Below are 18,087 nucleotides of genomic sequence, written 5' to 3' on the forward strand. Positions count from 1 at the left end.
ATTAAAAAATTTGAATTTCTGGATTCGCTTTAAAAATCTGAACATCTGAAAACACTGGATCTGTTATTTCACCATGACGGCAATAGGATGGGGCTGAGTATTTTCTATCCTCTATGAATGAGACTTGCATTTGTCTACTTTATCTACTGGGACCCAGAAGATATTTGAGGTTTCAACCCCAGACCCTGGGGAAAACCACCAAGTTCCTTTCCCTGGCATTTAAAGCCCTTCAGTGTGTGGATCAATACTGACTTGGTAGGATTTCCCCCTCCAACACCACCACTCTCATTTATTCAACAAATATTTACGGAGTATCTGCTCTGGGTCAAGTATAGTGCCAGGTGCTGAATCTTCAGCTAAATTCAGCCTGTCTTATCAACCCCCATCTTTCCTCCCAAAGATCCTCATTTATCCGAATCTTGAATGAGACAGCAACAGTTCTGCCAGCAGGTCCAGAAACAGAAGGATACCATGTTATCCAAACCTGTTTGCCTCCTGCTTCGGGCTAGCGAGCAGCAAGAGTTCAGACAGCAAAAGATTTACATGAAAATATATCTGAACTGTCAACTTAAAAAGCAAATTTGTCTGTTATTTTTACCTCAAAATGAATTTATTTGGGAATAGCCAAAAGAATTGCAATTCAAGACACGCATGCTGTGGCAAACCATAGGCAAATCCAGAGGGGAAAAAAAGGAGGGGAGCTGCCTTTATAGAGAAAAAGGGGGAGTAGGGACAGGACATTCTAAATGGAAGTCCATTGGGGAAAAGTAGCAGTTCAGGGCAGCAACTGGCTTTTCATTGGCTGGGCTGTGGGGTTTCTCATTGGCTGAGCTGTGGTGTTTCTCATTGGCTGAGCTGCGGGGTTTCTCATTGGCTGAGCTGCGGGCTTTCTCATTGGCTGAGCTGTTGCCAGCGTGGAAGGAAATCTTCCTTACTTCTTGCCAAAGATGCAAGCTCTGTCTCTTCCGGTTCGGACTAATTGACTGATGTGTCATAGGGTGTGAGAGCTCCCCCTACAGGCCTTCCCGACTCCAATTTAGCTAAAGTTTCCACAGAATCGATTCAGGAACATAGAGGTGAAAATGTAAGAGTTCAGATAAGGGGGGAAACCTGTTTTCTTCACATGGACCACTGCTGTTCCTCTGCCTGACCGTCCTGGAGGGTCTCACCATGGCATCATCTCCTTTGAGATGCATTCCCCCCTGAGGTAGGAATGGTCCTTCCAGCCCTCACTGTAGGTTGTCCATCCCTCTAGAGGGTCCAAATCACTTCTACTTTGAATTAAGGTAACTGGTGTCTACAGAGGGGTGAGACCTGGTCCCAATACTTGAGGAGCGCCCAGTCCAGTGTCCAGAGCTGGACACCAATTGGTGGGGGGGGGGTCCTCCAGAAACTGATGGAGACATTTAGGAATTTGTCATAGACTTTATTAGATTTCTTTCCCTTTCCCCTTACAAATTCCCAAACCACTGCCCTAGCGCAGCAGGAGTTTTCGGTTTTGCCTGTACGTCATCGCCCTGGTCAGAGAGAAAAAGCCTGGAGGTTAGAAAGAGAACTTCAGGCTCTTCCAGATCAACCGACACCCCCCCCCCAAAACTTCCCTCCAATCATTGGCCTTATTTGGCTCAGCCAGTGACATCACGGGTCTCTGGGCAAATGTCTAGGGTCCTCAGCCAATCAGTGTTGGCACATGAGGCGAGAGGAGAGAAAAATTGGGACTGGGAGTGAGGGTGAAATTTGGAAACAGAAAGAGCGGGAAGGGGCCAGCCCCATGGCCAAGTAGTTAAAGTTCTGCGTGCTCCACTTTGGTGGCCCAGGTTCAGGTTTGGATCCCGGGTGTGGACCTACTCCACTCATCATCTATGCTGTGGAGGCATCCCACATACAAAGTAGAGGAAGATTGGCATGGATGCTAGCTCAGGGCTAGTCTTCCTCAAGTAAAAAAAAAAAAAAAAAAAAAGAGGAGCATTTGCAACGGATGTTAGCTCAAAGTGCATCTTCTTCACACACACACACAAAGAGTGGAAAAAGACAGGAAGGGACTCTGAGAGACACAGACACAGGGAGAGAGACTCAAAGAGAAGGGAAAGACAGAAAGAGAGAAATGAGGAAAAGAGAGAAGCCAGTGTACTGGGTTGAACTGTGTCCTGCCAAAAGATCTATTCAAGTTCTAATCTCCAGTACCCATGATGACCTTATTTGGAAATAGGGTCTTTGCAGATGTAATTAAGGTAAGATGAGATCACTCTGGATTTAGGCTGAGGTTGGACCCTACATTCAAAGACTGGTGTCCTTATAGGTGAAAGGGGAGGGAGATCTGAGACACAGACATGGAGGAAAAAGCCATGTGAAGACGGAAGCAGAGATTGGACAGAAACCACCAGCCAAGGATGCCAGCAGCCAAAAGAAGGTAGGAGACAGGTATGGAATGGATTTTCTCTCAGAACCCCCAGAAGGAACCAACCCTGACAACCCCTTGGCTTTGGACTTCTGGCCCCCAGAACTCTGAGAGAATGAAATTCCTTAAGCCACTCAGTTTGTGGTCATTGGTTAGAGAAGCCACAGGAAATGGAGATACAGGGAGAGGGTCCTGCAATATAGAGATGGAGAGATGACACCAAACTCAGGCAAGAGGCTGAGGGAGAGAGAAGCAGAACTGAAGACAAAAAGGGAAATCCAGAGACGGGAGAGGGGAAGACAGAGCGAGAGTGAAATGAAGACCGGGTGAAGACAGGGAGAGACGTTCAAACACGTGGGAGGAGGAGGGTGAGCTGTGGGGAAGGTGCTGGAGGAAGAGAGAGGAGGCAGGAGGGGAAGGGAGGCGGCGGCAGCGGAGATTCAAAGATGCAGAGAGGGGCTGACAGACAGGGAGAGAGTCTGCGGGGTGCTGGGTGGGAGTCAGAAACCCAGAGACGGGGAGAGACAGAGGCAGAGAGAGACTGAGGGACACAGATTCACCTGTGGGTAAGGGAGGGGCAGGAGGAGATGGCAGAATTGGGACGGGACAGACGAGGGGAGGAGAAAGCCCAGCGGGAGAGGCAGAGAGATGGGGAGAGTTTCAGAGAGGAAGAGAGCGGAGGGGACCCGACAGAACGCTCAGAGGAGGTGAGGCCGACTTCGCCCCTCAGGGCCCATGAGATGTTTTCCTTTTAAATACTTTGAAAAGAAGAAGAAGATAAATTAATGTAACAGTGCTGCTGCTGCTGCTGAAGAATATATAATAATGTATCCAGCTTGGATTCCGTCTCTCTTCATATGAGCACATTCACAAAGTATAATTTGTAGTATTTTTTTTAAAAGATTGGCACCCAAGCTGACAACTGTTGCCAATCTTTTTTTCTTCTTCTTCTGCTTTTTCTCCCCAAATCCCCCCAGTACATAGTTGTACATTTTAGTTGTGGGTCCTTCTAGTTGTGGCATGTGGGACGCCGCCTCAGCATGGCCTGATGAGCAGTGCCATGTCCGCGCCCAGGATCCGAGCTGGTGAAACCCTGGGCCACCGGAGTGGAGCATGCGCACTTAACCACTCGGCCACGGGGCCGGCTCCCCCCGCCCTTTTTTTTTGTTTGTTTTTTTGTAGTATTTTTTTATGGAGGAGGAGACTCACAAAGGCAAAAGTGCTGAGGACCCGAGAAAGACGTAATGTGGTCCAGGGATGAGGGGAAGAGGGGATGAGAGAGATAGAGAGATGGACAGAGAGATAGAGATGAGAGAGAGAAAAGAGATGGAGAGGGGGAAGGAGAGACAGAGGAAAAAGAGGGAGAGAGAAAAAGAGACAGAGGGAGGCAGAGACATCAAGTGACGGGGGAGGAGTGACCGATCGAGGGCAGTGCCAGTTTTGAGGGGCCCAGTGGGGCAGTGGTGGGGGGGGTCTCAAGAGCGGGCAGGGACGACTCACGAAGCCACGATGATCCCGAAGAGGAAGACAGCCAGACACACGGACGTGATGGTGCCAAACAGGGCCTGATTCCGCCAGTATCCGCTCGCCTTCTGGTACTGCAGGGTCATGCGGGGCTGCCCGTCGACTTGGGGGGGGGTGGAGGGGATAGCCCCCACCTCCAGGTCACCACCCTTCCTTGGCCTTGCACCCACCCACCTGCTCACTCAGCAGCCTGGGCCTCTCGCTCCCTCCTCCCTACGTGGCCCCTCCCTCTCCTGGGGTCTGACTCTCGGTGCATCCTTTCCTCAAATTATATGTCCCGGGCTCCGTTCTAGGCGCTCGGGACACTGCTGTGCAAACATCCCCGCCCTCACGGCACCTGAGGTCTACACAGCACGTCAACAGTGACAGTCAAGAGCCCAGCGCTACGTGCATCTCATCGGACGGGGGGGTTGGGGGGGAGGACTTGGGTGGTTCAACTGCCCATGAATATGAGAGGAGGATGCAAAACGCTGACGATCTCAGGCAAGATGGAAAGCTAGCCTGCATCCTAGCTGGTGGCCTTGAACGTGGCCTTGCATTCTGCATCTTCCACTCGCCCCTTCCCCCAGCTCTTCCCTTCTGTCAGCAAAGCCTCTTGGCTCGACCTTCAAAATCTATCCAGAATCCGGTCCGCCTGGTCCAGCCTCCACTGTCGCTCCTCTCACGGGGCTGCCTCCTCCTCGCCACCCTACAGTTCCCCATATGGCCGCCAGAGGGCGCATGCTAACACCTACGTCCGCCTACGACCCTCTTCCCGTGGCTCTCGATTCGTTCAGAATAAGGGCCCAGGTCCTCACCATGGTCTACCAGGACCTGCACGATCTGCTCACCATGTGACTTGCTCCCCTACCACCCTCCGCTTCATCCACTCGTCTCTGGCCACACTAGCGTCCTTCTTGTTGCTCAACCCTATTGGATCTTTGCACCTGCTGTTCCCTCTGTCCTTCACACTGTTCCCTCGCTTCCTTTAGATCTCAAACATCACTTCCTCAGAGACGCCTGTCACCTGCACTCTCTGAAGCACCCCCCCCCACCCCCACCCTGGGCACCTTCTATTAGACCGTTCTGCTTCGTTTTCATTACAGCACTATTGCTATCTGGAATTAATCCATGTATTTGTTCACGTAATTATCATCTAACCGTGGTTCTCAGCTGGGGACAATTTTGTTCCCCAGGGGGCATTTGGAAAGGTCTGGAGACTGGAGATGATTGTCCTGACTTTGGGGTGTGGTACTACTGGCATCTACTGGGTGGAGGGGAGGGGGTGCTGCTAAGCATCCTACAGCACACGGGACGGTCCCCATCGCACAGGATGACGCAGCCCCACATGTCAATGGTGCCAAGAAACCCTAGTCTAAGCCTTCACCCCATTAAAATGCGGGATCCGGGAGACAACTGTCTCCCATTCTGCTGGTCCTCAGTTAGGGACATTCCAGCGTGCCGAAAATATTTGCTGTAGTTAAACAGCATCTTAAGGGAGCAAATAGATGAATCTCTTCTTTTCAACTAATCAATGCCATGGGAGGGAAAACCGAGAGAGAAAGTCTCCTAGATTAAAAAAAGGAGAAGAAGAAGTGGGAAAGCCAAGCAGTTGAATGACGTGAGAAGTCCTCTCCTCGGAGCCTGGTTTGAATGAATCGGCTGTGGAAGCTATTCTGGGGACAATTAGGGAAGCTGGAATTATTTGTTCTTGGAGAATTGTCCTTAGGTTTGTTGGGCATGGGAATGGCATCGTGGTGATGTAGGAAATTCCTTATTTTTAGAGGTCCACACTATGTATGGGTGAAATCTCACAACGCCAGATTTCTTTCAGAATACTGTGGCAATAAATAAGTGAAGCCACGGGGGAGGAATGTTCATTGTCAACACAATTTGATGGAAAGTGCTACTTTCGAGAGTATGGTCAGGGGGGTCCTCTCTGAGGAGATGAACTTTGAGACTTTCTTGACATGAGGGAGTGAGAGGAACAGTGTGAGGAGAGAGGGAACAGCACATGAAAAACTCCAGCATAACAATTCAATCTCGATGGATATGTGGGGGTTCATTGTACTATTCTCCCTCCTGTAAGGATATACATATTTAAAAATTTCTGAATAAATGAGTGAATTCAGCACATCCTTCCAGACTCCCTGGAATGGTAGGGCACTGGTTAAAAAGAAAATGTTTTTCTAGCCCCTGCCATGTAAAGTTACACGGCATTGTAAAGTGACAGAGGAGTCTTCCTATTTAATGAGAGGGGGAAAGTGAATTTCAGAACGAGGAGGCAACTTCTGGGCCACATTGTTAGCAAGCGTTTAGGGCAGGACTCAAGGCTGCATGTGGGAGACCTCAAAACCCACATCCACTGGGACACGGCTGTCTTCATCTCTCACGCATCTGCCCCGCGTCTCCCCCCACCCCCCGGAGCTTACCAAAACAGTACTTCTTTTTGATACACTTGGGACTGATCTTCTGGCAATGTAAACAGTCTAAGACCTCTTCCTTTTGCAAGCCTGGACAAGGGGACACGGAGAAGCGGGATGAGGGAAGATATCAGAGGACCAGCAAGGGGCAGAAAGGCAGAAGGGGAAGAAGAAGATGGAGTCCCTCAGTCCTCCCGAATTTGGAGGTCCCACGAGCAGCAGAGCAAGTGGACCAAAATGCACGGACGATTCACGTTAAAAATAATTTTTATATAATCACTGAAGAGTTGAATTGAGTTGCAGTTGCCCAGTTGACTCAACTGTCTGTTTGGAGATATTTGATTAATGAAATTAATTATACGTCTCCAAACAGAAAGTTTGCACTGCTCTATTCCTACTTTGCAGCTCCCTGTGGCATAGACCTGCTAGATGCTCACTGGACGGTCTCCTCCGCTTCCTGTCACACAGGAAGACTACATTTCCCAGGCTGCTTTGCAGTTAGGTTGCAACCATGTGACCGAGTTCTGGCCAATGGAAAGTGGGCAAAGGCATGCGGGCCAGCTCCAGGCTTGGCCTTAAAAGACCCTACGGGGTTCTCTATTTTCTCTCTCTTCTGAAGCCAGTTTAGAAGCCATAGCAACGGGTGCAGCCCGGATCCCTGAGTCACCCCTTGGAAGAAGTGTTCACCTCTCAATGGAATTTGGGTAAGAGAGAAATAAATAAACCCTTCTTTTCTGAAACCAGTAAGATGGGGGGCGCGTTATCTGTTACGATGGCATAGCCCATCCTATCCTGACAACATCCCCCTAATACTTTTTTTGCAGGTTGCAACCACTTTCACCAGCCCTCAGACGTCAGCTATCCATCGGTACTATAGCTTTGGGGTGGGGGAACCACCAGATGGAGGAGGCGTGACAACCCGGGGGGAGACAGAGCAAAGAGGTGTAGGAGGGTAGACAAGGGAGGGACAGACAGACAATAAATCTAGGACTCACGGCAAATTTTGCGATCGCAGGCTGCAAGAGAAAAGAGCTGAGGTGAGCTAAGTTGGGAGTTATTTGAGAGTTTCTTGGGAAGAGGAAAGGAGAGGGAGGGAGGAGCGAGTCTGGGAAAGGCGAAAAGGGAGTGTGGGGGAGAGGCGGGGCAGCTGAACCATGCACCTTTTAATTCATACGACCTCAAGGCTTTCTTCAGTTCCTTGATTACCCTCTCCCTAAGAGCCACGAGCTCTTCCAGCAGGGGCCCATCTGGAGGAGAGAAGGAGATCCCGGTGGGGTGGGAGGCCCCCCGCAAGCCCAGCCCGTCTGCAGCTTCAAAGAGAAGGAATGAGGAAGCTCTTTATCATGCGCCAGGAGTGACCAAGACGAGGTATTAGTCAGGGTCCAAGAGGCGAATCTATGACCTGGGAGGTCCTGCCTCCACTGTGCGGCCCCAGGCTAAACCACCCTCTCCTGGCCTCAGTTTCCTCATCTGGTAAGTGGTAGAAGGAGTGACTTGATCACCTCTCCTCTCCTGTCCTCTGATCTGCCCTTCCCTCCTCTTCTTTTCTCTGTCTACCCTCCCTCCCTCATGACTTCATCCAGCCTCACGAAATATTTTTATATTGCCTAGACCTACACTGTCCAACATGGCAGCCTCCAGCCATACATGGCTACTGAGCATGCAGAACGGGCTGGTCTGAACTGAGATGTGCTGTTCATATAAAACATGCTGGAGGGGCCGGCTGGTGCTGTAGTGGTTAAGTTCGCGTGCTCCGCTTTGGTGGCCCGGGGTTCGCAGGTTTGGATCCCGGGCGTGGACATAGCACCACTCGTCAAGCCATGCTGTGGCAGCATCCCACATAAAATAGAGGAAGATTGGCATAGATGTTAGCTCAGCAACAATCTTCCTCAAGCAAAAATAGGAAGATTGGCAACAGATGTTAGCTCAGGGCCAATCTTCCTCACCAAAAAAAAATGTTTTTAAATTAAAAAAAGTTACAATGCATACAGACCATCTTTAAAATATATATATATATATATATATGTATATATATTTGCTGGATTATGAGGACATGGTATAAAAAAATAACTGTAAAATAGCTTAATAATTTTCACATTGATTGCATGTTGAAATGGTCATATTTTAGGTATTGGGTTAAGTGAAATATATTAAAATCAATTTCATCTGTTCACCTTTTAAAAAACGTGTCTCCTAGGGGCTCGCCCTGTGGCCGAGTGATTAAGTTTGCGCGCTCCGCTGCAGGCAGCCCAGTGTTTCATCGATTCGAATCCTGGGCGCAGACATGGCACCACTCATCGAGCCACGCTGAGGCGGCATCCCACATGCCACAACTAGAAGGACCCACAACTAAGAATATACAACTGTGTACCGGGGGGCTTTGGGGAGAAAAAGGAATAAAATAAAATAAAATAAAATAAATAAATAAATAAAAAACGTGGCTCCTAGAAAATTTAAAATGACATATATGACTCCTCTTGGCGCCTTCCATCATATTTCCATTGGACAGTGCTGTTCTGTACACACGGATGCCTCCCACGTTTCCATCACGGGCCTAGACTGCCCGCTGAGGTCCAGTCGGGACCTCACGGTGGCCGAGAAGGCCCTCCCCCGTCTACCCACGCGCACCCCCTTCCCTCTAGGACCTCATCTCCCACATCTCTCCCTCTCTCCGCTCCAGCCTCCTTGAGGTTCTGTGAATCTGCCCGTCGCTGTCCCATCTCGGGGAGTGCACTAGCTTTCTGCCTGCAGCTTCTGCCGCAGACCCCTCACGGCTGCTCCCCTCTCCTTCAGGTCTTCCCTCACGTGCTGATTTTTCAGTGATGTCCTTGGCTGCCCTGTTTTAAACTGCAACCCCCACTCTGCTCCCAGCGCGCCCTACCCCCTGGTCCTGGTCCCTGCTTTATTATCTTCTCCATAGTATTTGTCCCCACTGGGCATATGATATTGTGCCCTGGAGGGCTAACTCGGCAGGCCTGGGTTGTCCAAACCCTGCACATTCCCAAAGAAGGTTTGACTCTTGCCTGGCTCCTGGGAGGGGACCTCTGAGTCCTTGGAATATCCTGCCTGTTAAGAGTGTCCTTACTCAGGAGCCTTGGGTCACGTGGTAGCAGCTCCACCTCTGGAGGGGCTGGAGGATGGGCAGCTAAGGTCAGTCACACAGACGCTCCATAGGATGTGACTGACCCTCCCCGATAACATAATCATAGTCTGTAAAATGATTGGCTCGGGCTGTTTCAAAACATCAGGGTCATGAAAGACAACTGAATGCAATGCGTGACCCCAGAAGAGACCGAGGATTGAAAGAAAACAAGCAACGAAGGGCACAATTGAGACAATTGGGGATATTTGAATGAGGACCGAATATGCAATGACAGTGTGGAGCCGATGTTAAATTTCCTAGTTACACTCATTGCATAAGAGAATGTCTTTCCTTGTTAGGAGATCACCTGCAGAAGATTTTAGGGTTAAAGTGTTGTGATGTCTGCCAGCAACTGTCAAATGGTTCACACACACGCACACAGAGCAAGTGTGGCAGTATGTTAACGTGGAGAAACATTAACAAATGGTGTGTAGGTTTTCCTCGACTTTTCCAAGCACTTAGAACCCTGCCAGACTCACCGTCAAGGCTGTACGCGCTCTTGCTTTTATTTATCTATCAAGAGGAGGCGTGGTGGCCCCGGGGGCAGGAAGGAGGGGAAAGAGGGCTGGGAGAGGCTTTGTCTCTCGACTCCTACCTTTGAGAGAACTAGACATTAAGTGGCTTGTTTGATTCTTGAGAAAGGACGCCACAAGTTCTAGGTCGCCTATTCCTGGGGGCAGAGAGGGAGGAAAGGCTAGAGAGCCACGTGACCGCCCCATCTTCGTGCGCCCGGCCCCCCCTCGCCGCCCTGGGGGCGTGGCCTGCCTCCACCATCCTGTGCCCGGCCCCCCCTCCCCGTCCTGGGGGCGTGGCCTGCCTCCCCATCCTCCAGCGCCCGGCCCCGCCCTCGCCGCCCTGGGGGCGTGGCCTGCCTCCACCATCCTGTGCCCGGCCCCCCCTCCCCGTCCTGGGGGCGTGGCCCACCTCCACCATCCTGTGCCCGGCCCCGCCCTCGCCGTCCTGGGGGCGTGGCCCGCCTCCACCGTCCTGTGCCCGGCCCCGCCCTCGCCGTCCTGGGGGCGTGGCCCGCCTCCACCGTCCTGTGCCCGGCCCCGCCCTCGCCGTCCTGGGGGCGTGGCCCGCCTCCACCGTCCTGTGCCCGGCCCCGCCCTCGCCGTCCTGGGGGCGTGACCTGCCTCCCCATCCTCCTGCGCCCGGCCCCGCCCTCGCCGTCCTGGGGGCGTGGCCTGCCTCCACCATCCTGTGCCCGGCCCCGCCCTCGCCGTCCTGGGGGCGTGGCCCGCCTCCACCGTCCTGTGCCCGGCCCCGCCCTCGCCGCCCTGGGGGCGTGGCCTGCCTCCACCGTCCTGTGCCCGGCCCCGCCCTCGCCGTCCTGGGGGCGTGGCCCGCCTCCACCATCCTGTGCCCGGCCCCGCCCTCGCCGTCCTGGGGGCGTGGCCTGCCTCCCCCATCCTCCCGGCCCCGCCCCCCGGTCATGGGGGCGTGGCCTGTCTCCCCCACCAGCCTAAGGCTGCCCCGGGGTCTCCATCCCCGTGGGCTGGCCCCCTGCTCCCCGCCCCCCCCCGCCCCAGCACGCACCCACTTTCCCCACGAACGCATTCAGCGCGTAGTCCCGGAAGAAAGGCCCCTCCATGCCCAGCATCAGGGCCTGCGCGCGCGCGTGCAGCCGCTCGTGCTGGAAGCGCTCGGGGCCCAGGGCCGCGCGCAGCTGGCTCAGCGCCTCCTGCGCGGCGGGCTCGCACTGCAGGCAGCCCCGGCCGCGGGCCAGCAGGCCCCAGAGCAGCAGCACGGCCAGGGCGGGAGGCATGGCAGGGCCTTTGTGACGTCCCCGAGGGAACCCGCAGCCCCGCCCCCACCCCCCACCCCCCACCCCCGACCCCCGGGGAAGGGCGGGGGCCGGGATAGACGCTGTGCGCAGGCGCGGGGGGTGCTGCGCACCTGTGTGCCAGGTGTGGGTGTAGGACACGTGCCCGGCGCTGGGGACAGGCTGAATGAGCTGGGCACAGTCCTGGTTCGCGGGGTGTGGTCTAGCTGGGGTGGGAGGAGAAAGGTAAAACCTGGTAAACAGATTAGTAAATAAGATCATGACAGGGGCCTCTGGGGCTACTGGTTAAGTTCACACGCTCTGCTTCAGCGACCTGGAGTTTGAAGGTTTGGATCCTGGGCACGGACATACACACCTCTCATCAAGCCATGCTGTGGAGGCATCCCACATACAAAATAGAGGAAGATTGGCATGGATGTTAGCTCAGCAACAATCTTCCTCAAGCAAAAAGAGGAAGACTGGCAACAGATGTTTGCTCAGGGCCAATCTTCCTCACCAAAAAAAAAAAAAAGAGAGAGAGAAAGAAAGAAGGAAAAAGATAATGACAAACTGCATTAACTGCTGGGAGGCAGAGAAGCAGTGTGATATGAGAAGAGAGTTTCTGGCAGGCTAATACCCTGAGGGCAGGCAGGGGTTTGGCTGTTGGGCTCCCTGCTTTAGTCCAATGGCTGGCATGTGCTAGCTGCTCAATAAATATCAAATTCAATGAATCCACAGGGAGGGAAATGTCCTTTGTTTTTTTTCCCCTGGAATTTTTACTTTGCAAACCTTCAAGTCGAGAGAAAAGTTTCAAGAATGCTATAATAAACAGTCGAATATGTCCTGTTAACACTTTGCATTTGCTGTACCTCTCTGCATATACATAATATATTGTATAAAGATTAATTAAACGTTAATTTTGATTAAAAATGGGCAAAGGTCTTGAAGAGACATTTCTCCAGAGAAGACGTACAAATGGCCAATAAGCCCATGAAAATAATGCTCAACATCATTGAGCACTAGGGAAATGCGATCAAAACCACGAGGGGCAGCCTGGTGGCTGAGTGGTTAAGTTCTCGTGCTCCACTTCGGCAACCCGGAGTTTTGTGGGTTTGGACCCTGGGCGAGGACCTAGCACCCAAGCCATGCTGAGGCGGCGTCCCACGTAGCAGAGCCAGCAGGACCTGCAACTAGAATATACAACTATGTCCTGGGGGGCTTTGGGGAGAAGAAGAAGAAGGAGGAGGAGAAAGAGGAGATTGGCAACAGATGTTAGCTCGGGTGCCAATGTTAAAAAAACAAGAAGGAAACACAATGAGATGCCACCTCAAACCCATTAGGATGGCTAGCATCAAAAAATGAAAAATAGGGGCCATCCCTGTGGCGCAGTGGTTAAGTTTGCACGTTCTGCTTCAGCGACCTGGGGTTTGCCAGTTCGGATCCCTGGTGTGGACATGGCACCGCTTGTCAAGCCATGCTGTGGCAGGCGTCCCACATATAAAGTAGAGGAAGATGGGCACGGATGTTAGCTCAGGGCCAGTCTTCCTCAGCAAAAAGAGGAGGATTGGCAGCAGATGTTAGCTCAGGGCTAATCTTCCTCAAAACAAAACAAAACAAAATAACAAGTGTTGGGGAGGATGTGGAAGAATTGGAACCCTTGTGCGTTCTTGATGGGAATATAAAATGGTCCAGCTGCTGTGGAAACAGTATGGCGCTTCCTCAGATAAATTAAAAATAGGATTAACATAAGATCCGTCAATTCTGCTTCTGAGTTTATGCCGAAAAGAATTGAAAGCAGGGACTCAAAGAGACATTTGTGCGCCCCTGTTCATAGCAGCGTTATTCACAAAAACTGCAACACAGAAGCAACCCAAGTGTCCATCGGCTAATGAGCGGATAAACAAAATGTGGTACGTGTACACCATAGGATATTATTCAGTCTTAAAAAGGAAGGAAATTCTGACACACGCTCCTACGTGGACGGACCCTGAGTCATTGTGCTGAGTGGAATCAGCCAGTCACAAAAAGACAGACCCTGTGTGAGTCCACTTATGTGAGGGACATGGAGTGTCCAGAGTGGTCAAACGCACACTCAGGGTAACCAAGCCACGTTCGTCGTGCCCGCCACACAGCATGCGAATCACCCAGACGACGAGTTTCCAGCAGAGAAAGGGTTTATTCACAAGGCAGCTGAGTGAGGAGACAGGAGAACAAGTCTCAAATCTGCCTCCTGAATATGGGGATTAGGGGTATTATGGGATAAAGGGGCAGGATGGTCTGAAGCGTGGAGATAGATGGTTGGAGGAGAGGAGAAGTGAGGTCCTTGATGATCTGTGCAGGCGTAGTCAAGCCTCATGGCTCCTCATAGGACGCATGCTCACAAGGTGGTGGCGTTAGCATGATCTGAGGGCAGAGTTTTCAGCTTCCCTGACGTCAAAGTGTCACCTATGGGGCATTCGTGCAGGCCCAGTGGATGAGTCAGTGGTCTAAACCGGACCGAGTGAACTGGATGAGGAGTCGACTCTCGGTTCCTGAAAAACAACTGAAGCACTTGTTACCATGGTGGCCTGGGCGTCAGAGCTGTTATCTATAGTAATGTATTTACTAACATATTATCTAAATTCTTTTGCAAACAGACAACTGAGTATAGTTAAAGCAAGCTGGCCCCCGGTTTCATCAGGACATTTAACATGGATTTGATGGGTTCAACTACATTCCCACTTTCCCAAAGGCCTCCTGATTCTTCTCTGTTTCGATATCACCTCCTCCTAGAAGTCCTCCCAGATTACCCCCTGGAAAGCATGTCTGCCTCTGTTATTCTCTACTTTCGGGATCAGCAAATGCTTTCTGTAAAGGGCCAGACTGTTAATATTTCAGGCTTTGTGGCCATAGTTCTCTTGCTGTTGTAACAGGAAAGCAGCTACAGACAATATGGAAATGAATGAGCGAGGCTGTGTTCCAAGAAAACATTATTTTATGGACACTGAAATTTGAATTTCATGTAATTTTCACGTGTCACAGAATATTATTTCGACAGTTTTTAACCATTTAGAAATGTAAATACTATTCTTAGCTTGGGGGCCACAGTTTGCCGTCAACTCTAACTCATTATCATGTCAGTTTCCATCATGGCACTAATGACAATGTATAATTCTTTTTTGGTGTGTCTCTCTCCCATATCATCCAATAAGCCCCTGGAGGCCAGAACCCTGTGTGTCTTGCTCACTATGATGTCTCCAACCCCTAGAAGGAACCTGGCATACAATAGGTGCTCAATAAATGTTTGTTGAATGAAAAAAAAAGAAAATGCCAGTTTCCCTTTCTGAGCCTCAGTTTCTTCCTCTGGAAAGTGGACATCATAGTACACCTACCTTATCCCAAGGGTGAAATGGAATAAAAAGGTTTGCACTGCCCAAGACGTAAGCCACTAGTCACGTGTGGCTATCGGATGCTTGAAAGGTGCCGTGACTGAGAAACAGAACTTTGTTTTCTTTCCTTCCCCAAAGCCCCAGGACATAGTTGTATATTCTGGCTGTAGGTCCTTCCAGTTCTTCTATGGGACGCGGCCTCAGCGTGGCCTGGTGAGCGGTGCCATGTCCGTGCCCAGGATCTGAACCAGCGAAACCCTGGGCCACCGAAGTGGAGCCTGAGAACTTAACCACTAGGCCACCAGCCGGCCCCTTGACTTTTAACTGTATTTAATTGTGATTAATTTAAACTTACATTTTCAAAACCAGATCTTCCATTCAGTTAGTGGGAAACCTTCAGACACGTTTGGAACAACTGGAGTACGTGAATCTACTTGTTCAACCGTAAATGTTATAAAATCTAAATAGAGATCGAGTATTTTTAATGAAAATTGTGTATGAACTGACATGCGCTGTCCTGAGAACATTTCAAAGCCTTACTCCAAAAAGGTAAAATACGTAATGAATAATTTTTATATTGTTTGTGTGTTGATAATATTTTGGAATACTGAGTTAAATAAAGTTTATTAATACAGTTACTGTCACCGGTTTCTTTTTACTTTTTTTTTTTTTGGTGAGGAAGATTGGCCCTGAACTAACATCTGTGCCCAATCTGCCTCTATTTTGTATGTGGGCCGCTGCCATAGCCTCGCTTGATGAGCAGTGTGTAGGTCCACACCCGGGATCCAACAACCAACCCCAGGCTGCCGAATCAGAACGCGGGAACCCAACCGCTATGTCTTTTTACTTTTTTAACGTGGTTAAGAAAAAGTTTGAAATTGCATATGGGGCTCGCTTTGGATTTCCGTTGGGCATCGCTGGTCCAGCCCGTAGACAGCGCTCGACACATCATTTGAATTGAATTAGCTGGCCGTTCCTGGAGGGGAAGAGAAGCCCTCAGCGTGTAATGGGGTGATCCTACCACAAGGGGGTGCTCGCACCCGGTTCAAATTCCTCTCTCCGGACCAGAGAGAGGCCCGCCCTGGCTTCCTACTGCCCCAGCCCGCCTCTCCCAGAATTGACCCTTTATCATAGCGGTTCCCGCGGTGGAGACCATTCTCCGAGACGCGAACTGGGAGATGAATTCGCGCATCCCTTCCTCTTCCTGCATCACCACGCCCTGTGCACGGGGCTGCCGTGTGCCCTAAGTAGGAGCTGCCAGAAGGGCCCTCCGGGTGGGAGGCAGCAAGGACCAGGGAGCACCGGCTTTGTCCCTCCGCCGATGCGGCCACGCCAGAGTACATTTTGCAAAACTCGGTTCAATGAAGCGCCTGCAGATCTCGCAGCCCGGCAACTCCACCCTCTCGGGGGCAGCGATGCTCCTCCGGCGCTGCTGATGGAGGCGGGGCCGGGTCAGAGGCGACGGGGGGAGCAGCGGGTGCCCGGGGGCGTCCGGGGCGGAAGCAACAGGCTGCACCGTGCACACGGCGACAGACATGCATTTGGCTGAAAACAGTGAGAAACGGCGAGACCTCCCACCCAATACCCTTGATACAAATTTAAGATTCTTGCATCCCAGCCAAAATTACACAGTGTGTAGGAACAGCTGCAAACAGAAGGATGCACAATGCTTACAACAGGAGGGCGGTTCGGGCAGGGGAGAAGGAGGAGGTGGTGAGGGCGAAATGGAATAAGTAAATAAGGACTAAATCCAACGCCAGCTTTCCTGTGAACCAGGTGGCCAAGGGGACCACCAGGGTGGGACTGCCTGAGTTTGAATTAATTAATTAATGGTTAAGCGCTGCCACTTGTCTGGCGAGTCTGGGGCTGGCTCAGAGAGAAGACAAATCTACGAGCAGTTCCCTCCAGCCGTCCTGGTGGGGCAGTGTGACAGTCACCTACTGCTGTGTAACAAATAACCCCAAAACGCAGTGCCTGAAAACAGCAGTAAGTGTTTGCTCTCTCACAGATTCTGTGGGTCAGGAATTAAGAAGGGGTTTAGGGGCCAGCCCTGTGGCCCAGCGGTTAGGTTTGCACACTCTGCTTCGACAGCCTGGAGTTTGCAGGTTCAGATCCTGGGTGCGGACCTACACACCACCCATGAAGCCATGCTGTGGTGTCCCACATAGAAGAACTAGAAGGACTTACAACTAGGAGATACAACTATGTGCTGGGGCTTTGGGGAGAAAAAAAAAAAAGAGGAAGATTGGCAACAGATGTTAGCTCAGGGCCAATCTTCCTCACCAAAAAAAAAAAAAAAGCATAGAAGATATTGTGGTAAAATATATCCAATATAAAATTTGCCGTTTTAAGCCATTTTAAGCATACAGTACGAGGGCATTAAGTACATTCACATCATCGTGCGACCATCACCGCCATCCATCTCTAGAACTAATTTCGTCTAGCAAACCTGGAACTCCATACCCATGAGCATTAACTCCCCATTCCCCTCCTCTCAGCCCTTAGCATCCGATATTCTCCTTTCTGTCTCTATGAATTTAACTCCTCTGAGTGCCTCATGTAAGTGGACTCATGCCATGTTTGTGTTTCTGTGACTGGCTTATTTCACTTTGCCTGATGTCCCCAAGGTTCATCCAAATGGGAGCATGTGTCAGCATTTCCTTCTTTTTTAGGGCTGAGTAATATTCCACTGGATGGATAGACCACATTGTCTTTATTCTTTCATCCGTCCACGGACACTTGGGTCGCTTGCACATTATGCATTGTGTCCTTTTCTGGATGTGTGTTATATTTCACAATAAAAGGGTTTTAAAAGTAAAATATTGTGCTGTGCTATCTGCTGAGTAAATAGCACACACACAGGTACTCACACACCCCAGTCCAGGCCTGGGCGTCGCCCTGAGGCAGAGGTGGGGCCCCTGACCTGTCTCCTGGGGCACTTCTGCCCTAGTTCAGGGACTGTCACACCCATGGATGGGGCACCGCCTCAGCCACCCGCCAGCTTCCTCTCCACTCGGTCACCTGCCCTGGGGGGGCTGCACCATTTCTGCTCAGCCTCTCAGCCCGAGGCGGCCTCCAGAGTCGGGGCACCACACGCCCTCCCCGCCCGGGGCTCCCCTGCCAGCAGCCGCCCCCCTGCCCACCCTCCAGTCACAGAGCCGGGCTGCTGCGGACACCTCGGGCCATCCGCCCTCTGCGACCCTGGAGCCTTCCTGTCCCCACTCGCAGTCCCGCACTTTGTTTCTCTCTCTTTTTGTGTTTCCCCTCTCTCTGGGTCCCTGTCTCCCTCTCTCTGGGTCCCTGTCCCCCTCTCTCTGGGTTCCTGTCCCCCTCTCTGGGTCCCCGTCCCCCTCTCTCTGGGTCCCCGTCCCCCTCTCTCTGGGTATCTGTCCCACATGTGAGAACCCTGAACAAAACCCTGAATAAACACTAGGCAATAGAGTTCGGTGATCAAGAGAATGGACTAGTGAGTACTTAATTAAAATGTA

The 18,087-nt window shown here is 51.5% G+C and overlaps 1 protein-coding gene and 1 long non-coding RNA gene across 8 annotated transcripts; one reads left to right on the top strand and one right to left on the bottom strand.

Annotated features, from left to right (window-relative positions):
- Positions 1-1,407: 1,407 nt before the first annotated feature.
- On the bottom strand, positions 1,408-11,241 carry IZUMO2 (IZUMO family member 2). 3 transcript variants are annotated; one of them, XM_044758887.2, is made up of 7 exons: positions 11,006-11,241; positions 10,062-10,136; positions 7,485-7,571; positions 7,320-7,340; positions 6,334-6,414; positions 3,899-4,025; positions 1,408-1,517 (listed from the first exon to the last, which is right to left on the bottom strand). In XM_044758887.2, the coding sequence occupies exons 1-7, from the start codon at positions 11,232-11,234 to the stop codon at positions 1,475-1,477; spliced, it is 663 nt and encodes a 220-aa protein (XP_044614822.1). In that variant the 5' UTR covers positions 11,235-11,241; the 3' UTR covers positions 1,408-1,474. The 3 variants fall into 3 exon arrangements, with proteins under 3 accessions (XP_044614822.1, XP_070355027.1, XP_044614825.1); XM_070498926.1 differs by lacking the exons at positions 7,320-7,340; positions 7,485-7,571 and having other exon boundaries at positions 3,899-3,996; XM_044758890.2 differs by lacking the exons at positions 7,320-7,340; positions 7,485-7,571.
- LOC123281046 (uncharacterized) lies at positions 6,859-8,793 on the top strand. 5 transcript variants are annotated; one of them, XR_011498545.1, is made up of 4 exons: positions 6,859-7,028; positions 7,149-7,361; positions 7,508-7,797; positions 8,569-8,792. It is a non-coding gene; the product is annotated as an uncharacterized lncRNA (long non-coding RNA). The 5 variants fall into 5 exon arrangements; XR_006520264.2 differs by having other exon boundaries at positions 6,860-7,028; positions 7,561-7,797; positions 8,522-8,793; XR_006520263.2 differs by having other exon boundaries at positions 6,861-7,028; positions 7,543-7,797; positions 8,569-8,791.
- Positions 11,242-18,087: the final 6,846 nt, after the last annotated feature.

This window comes from Equus asinus, chromosome 26, assembly GCF_041296235.1.
Source record: "Equus asinus isolate D_3611 breed Donkey chromosome 26, EquAss-T2T_v2, whole genome shotgun sequence".
Taxonomy (NCBI): domain Eukaryota; kingdom Metazoa; phylum Chordata; class Mammalia; order Perissodactyla; family Equidae; genus Equus; species Equus asinus.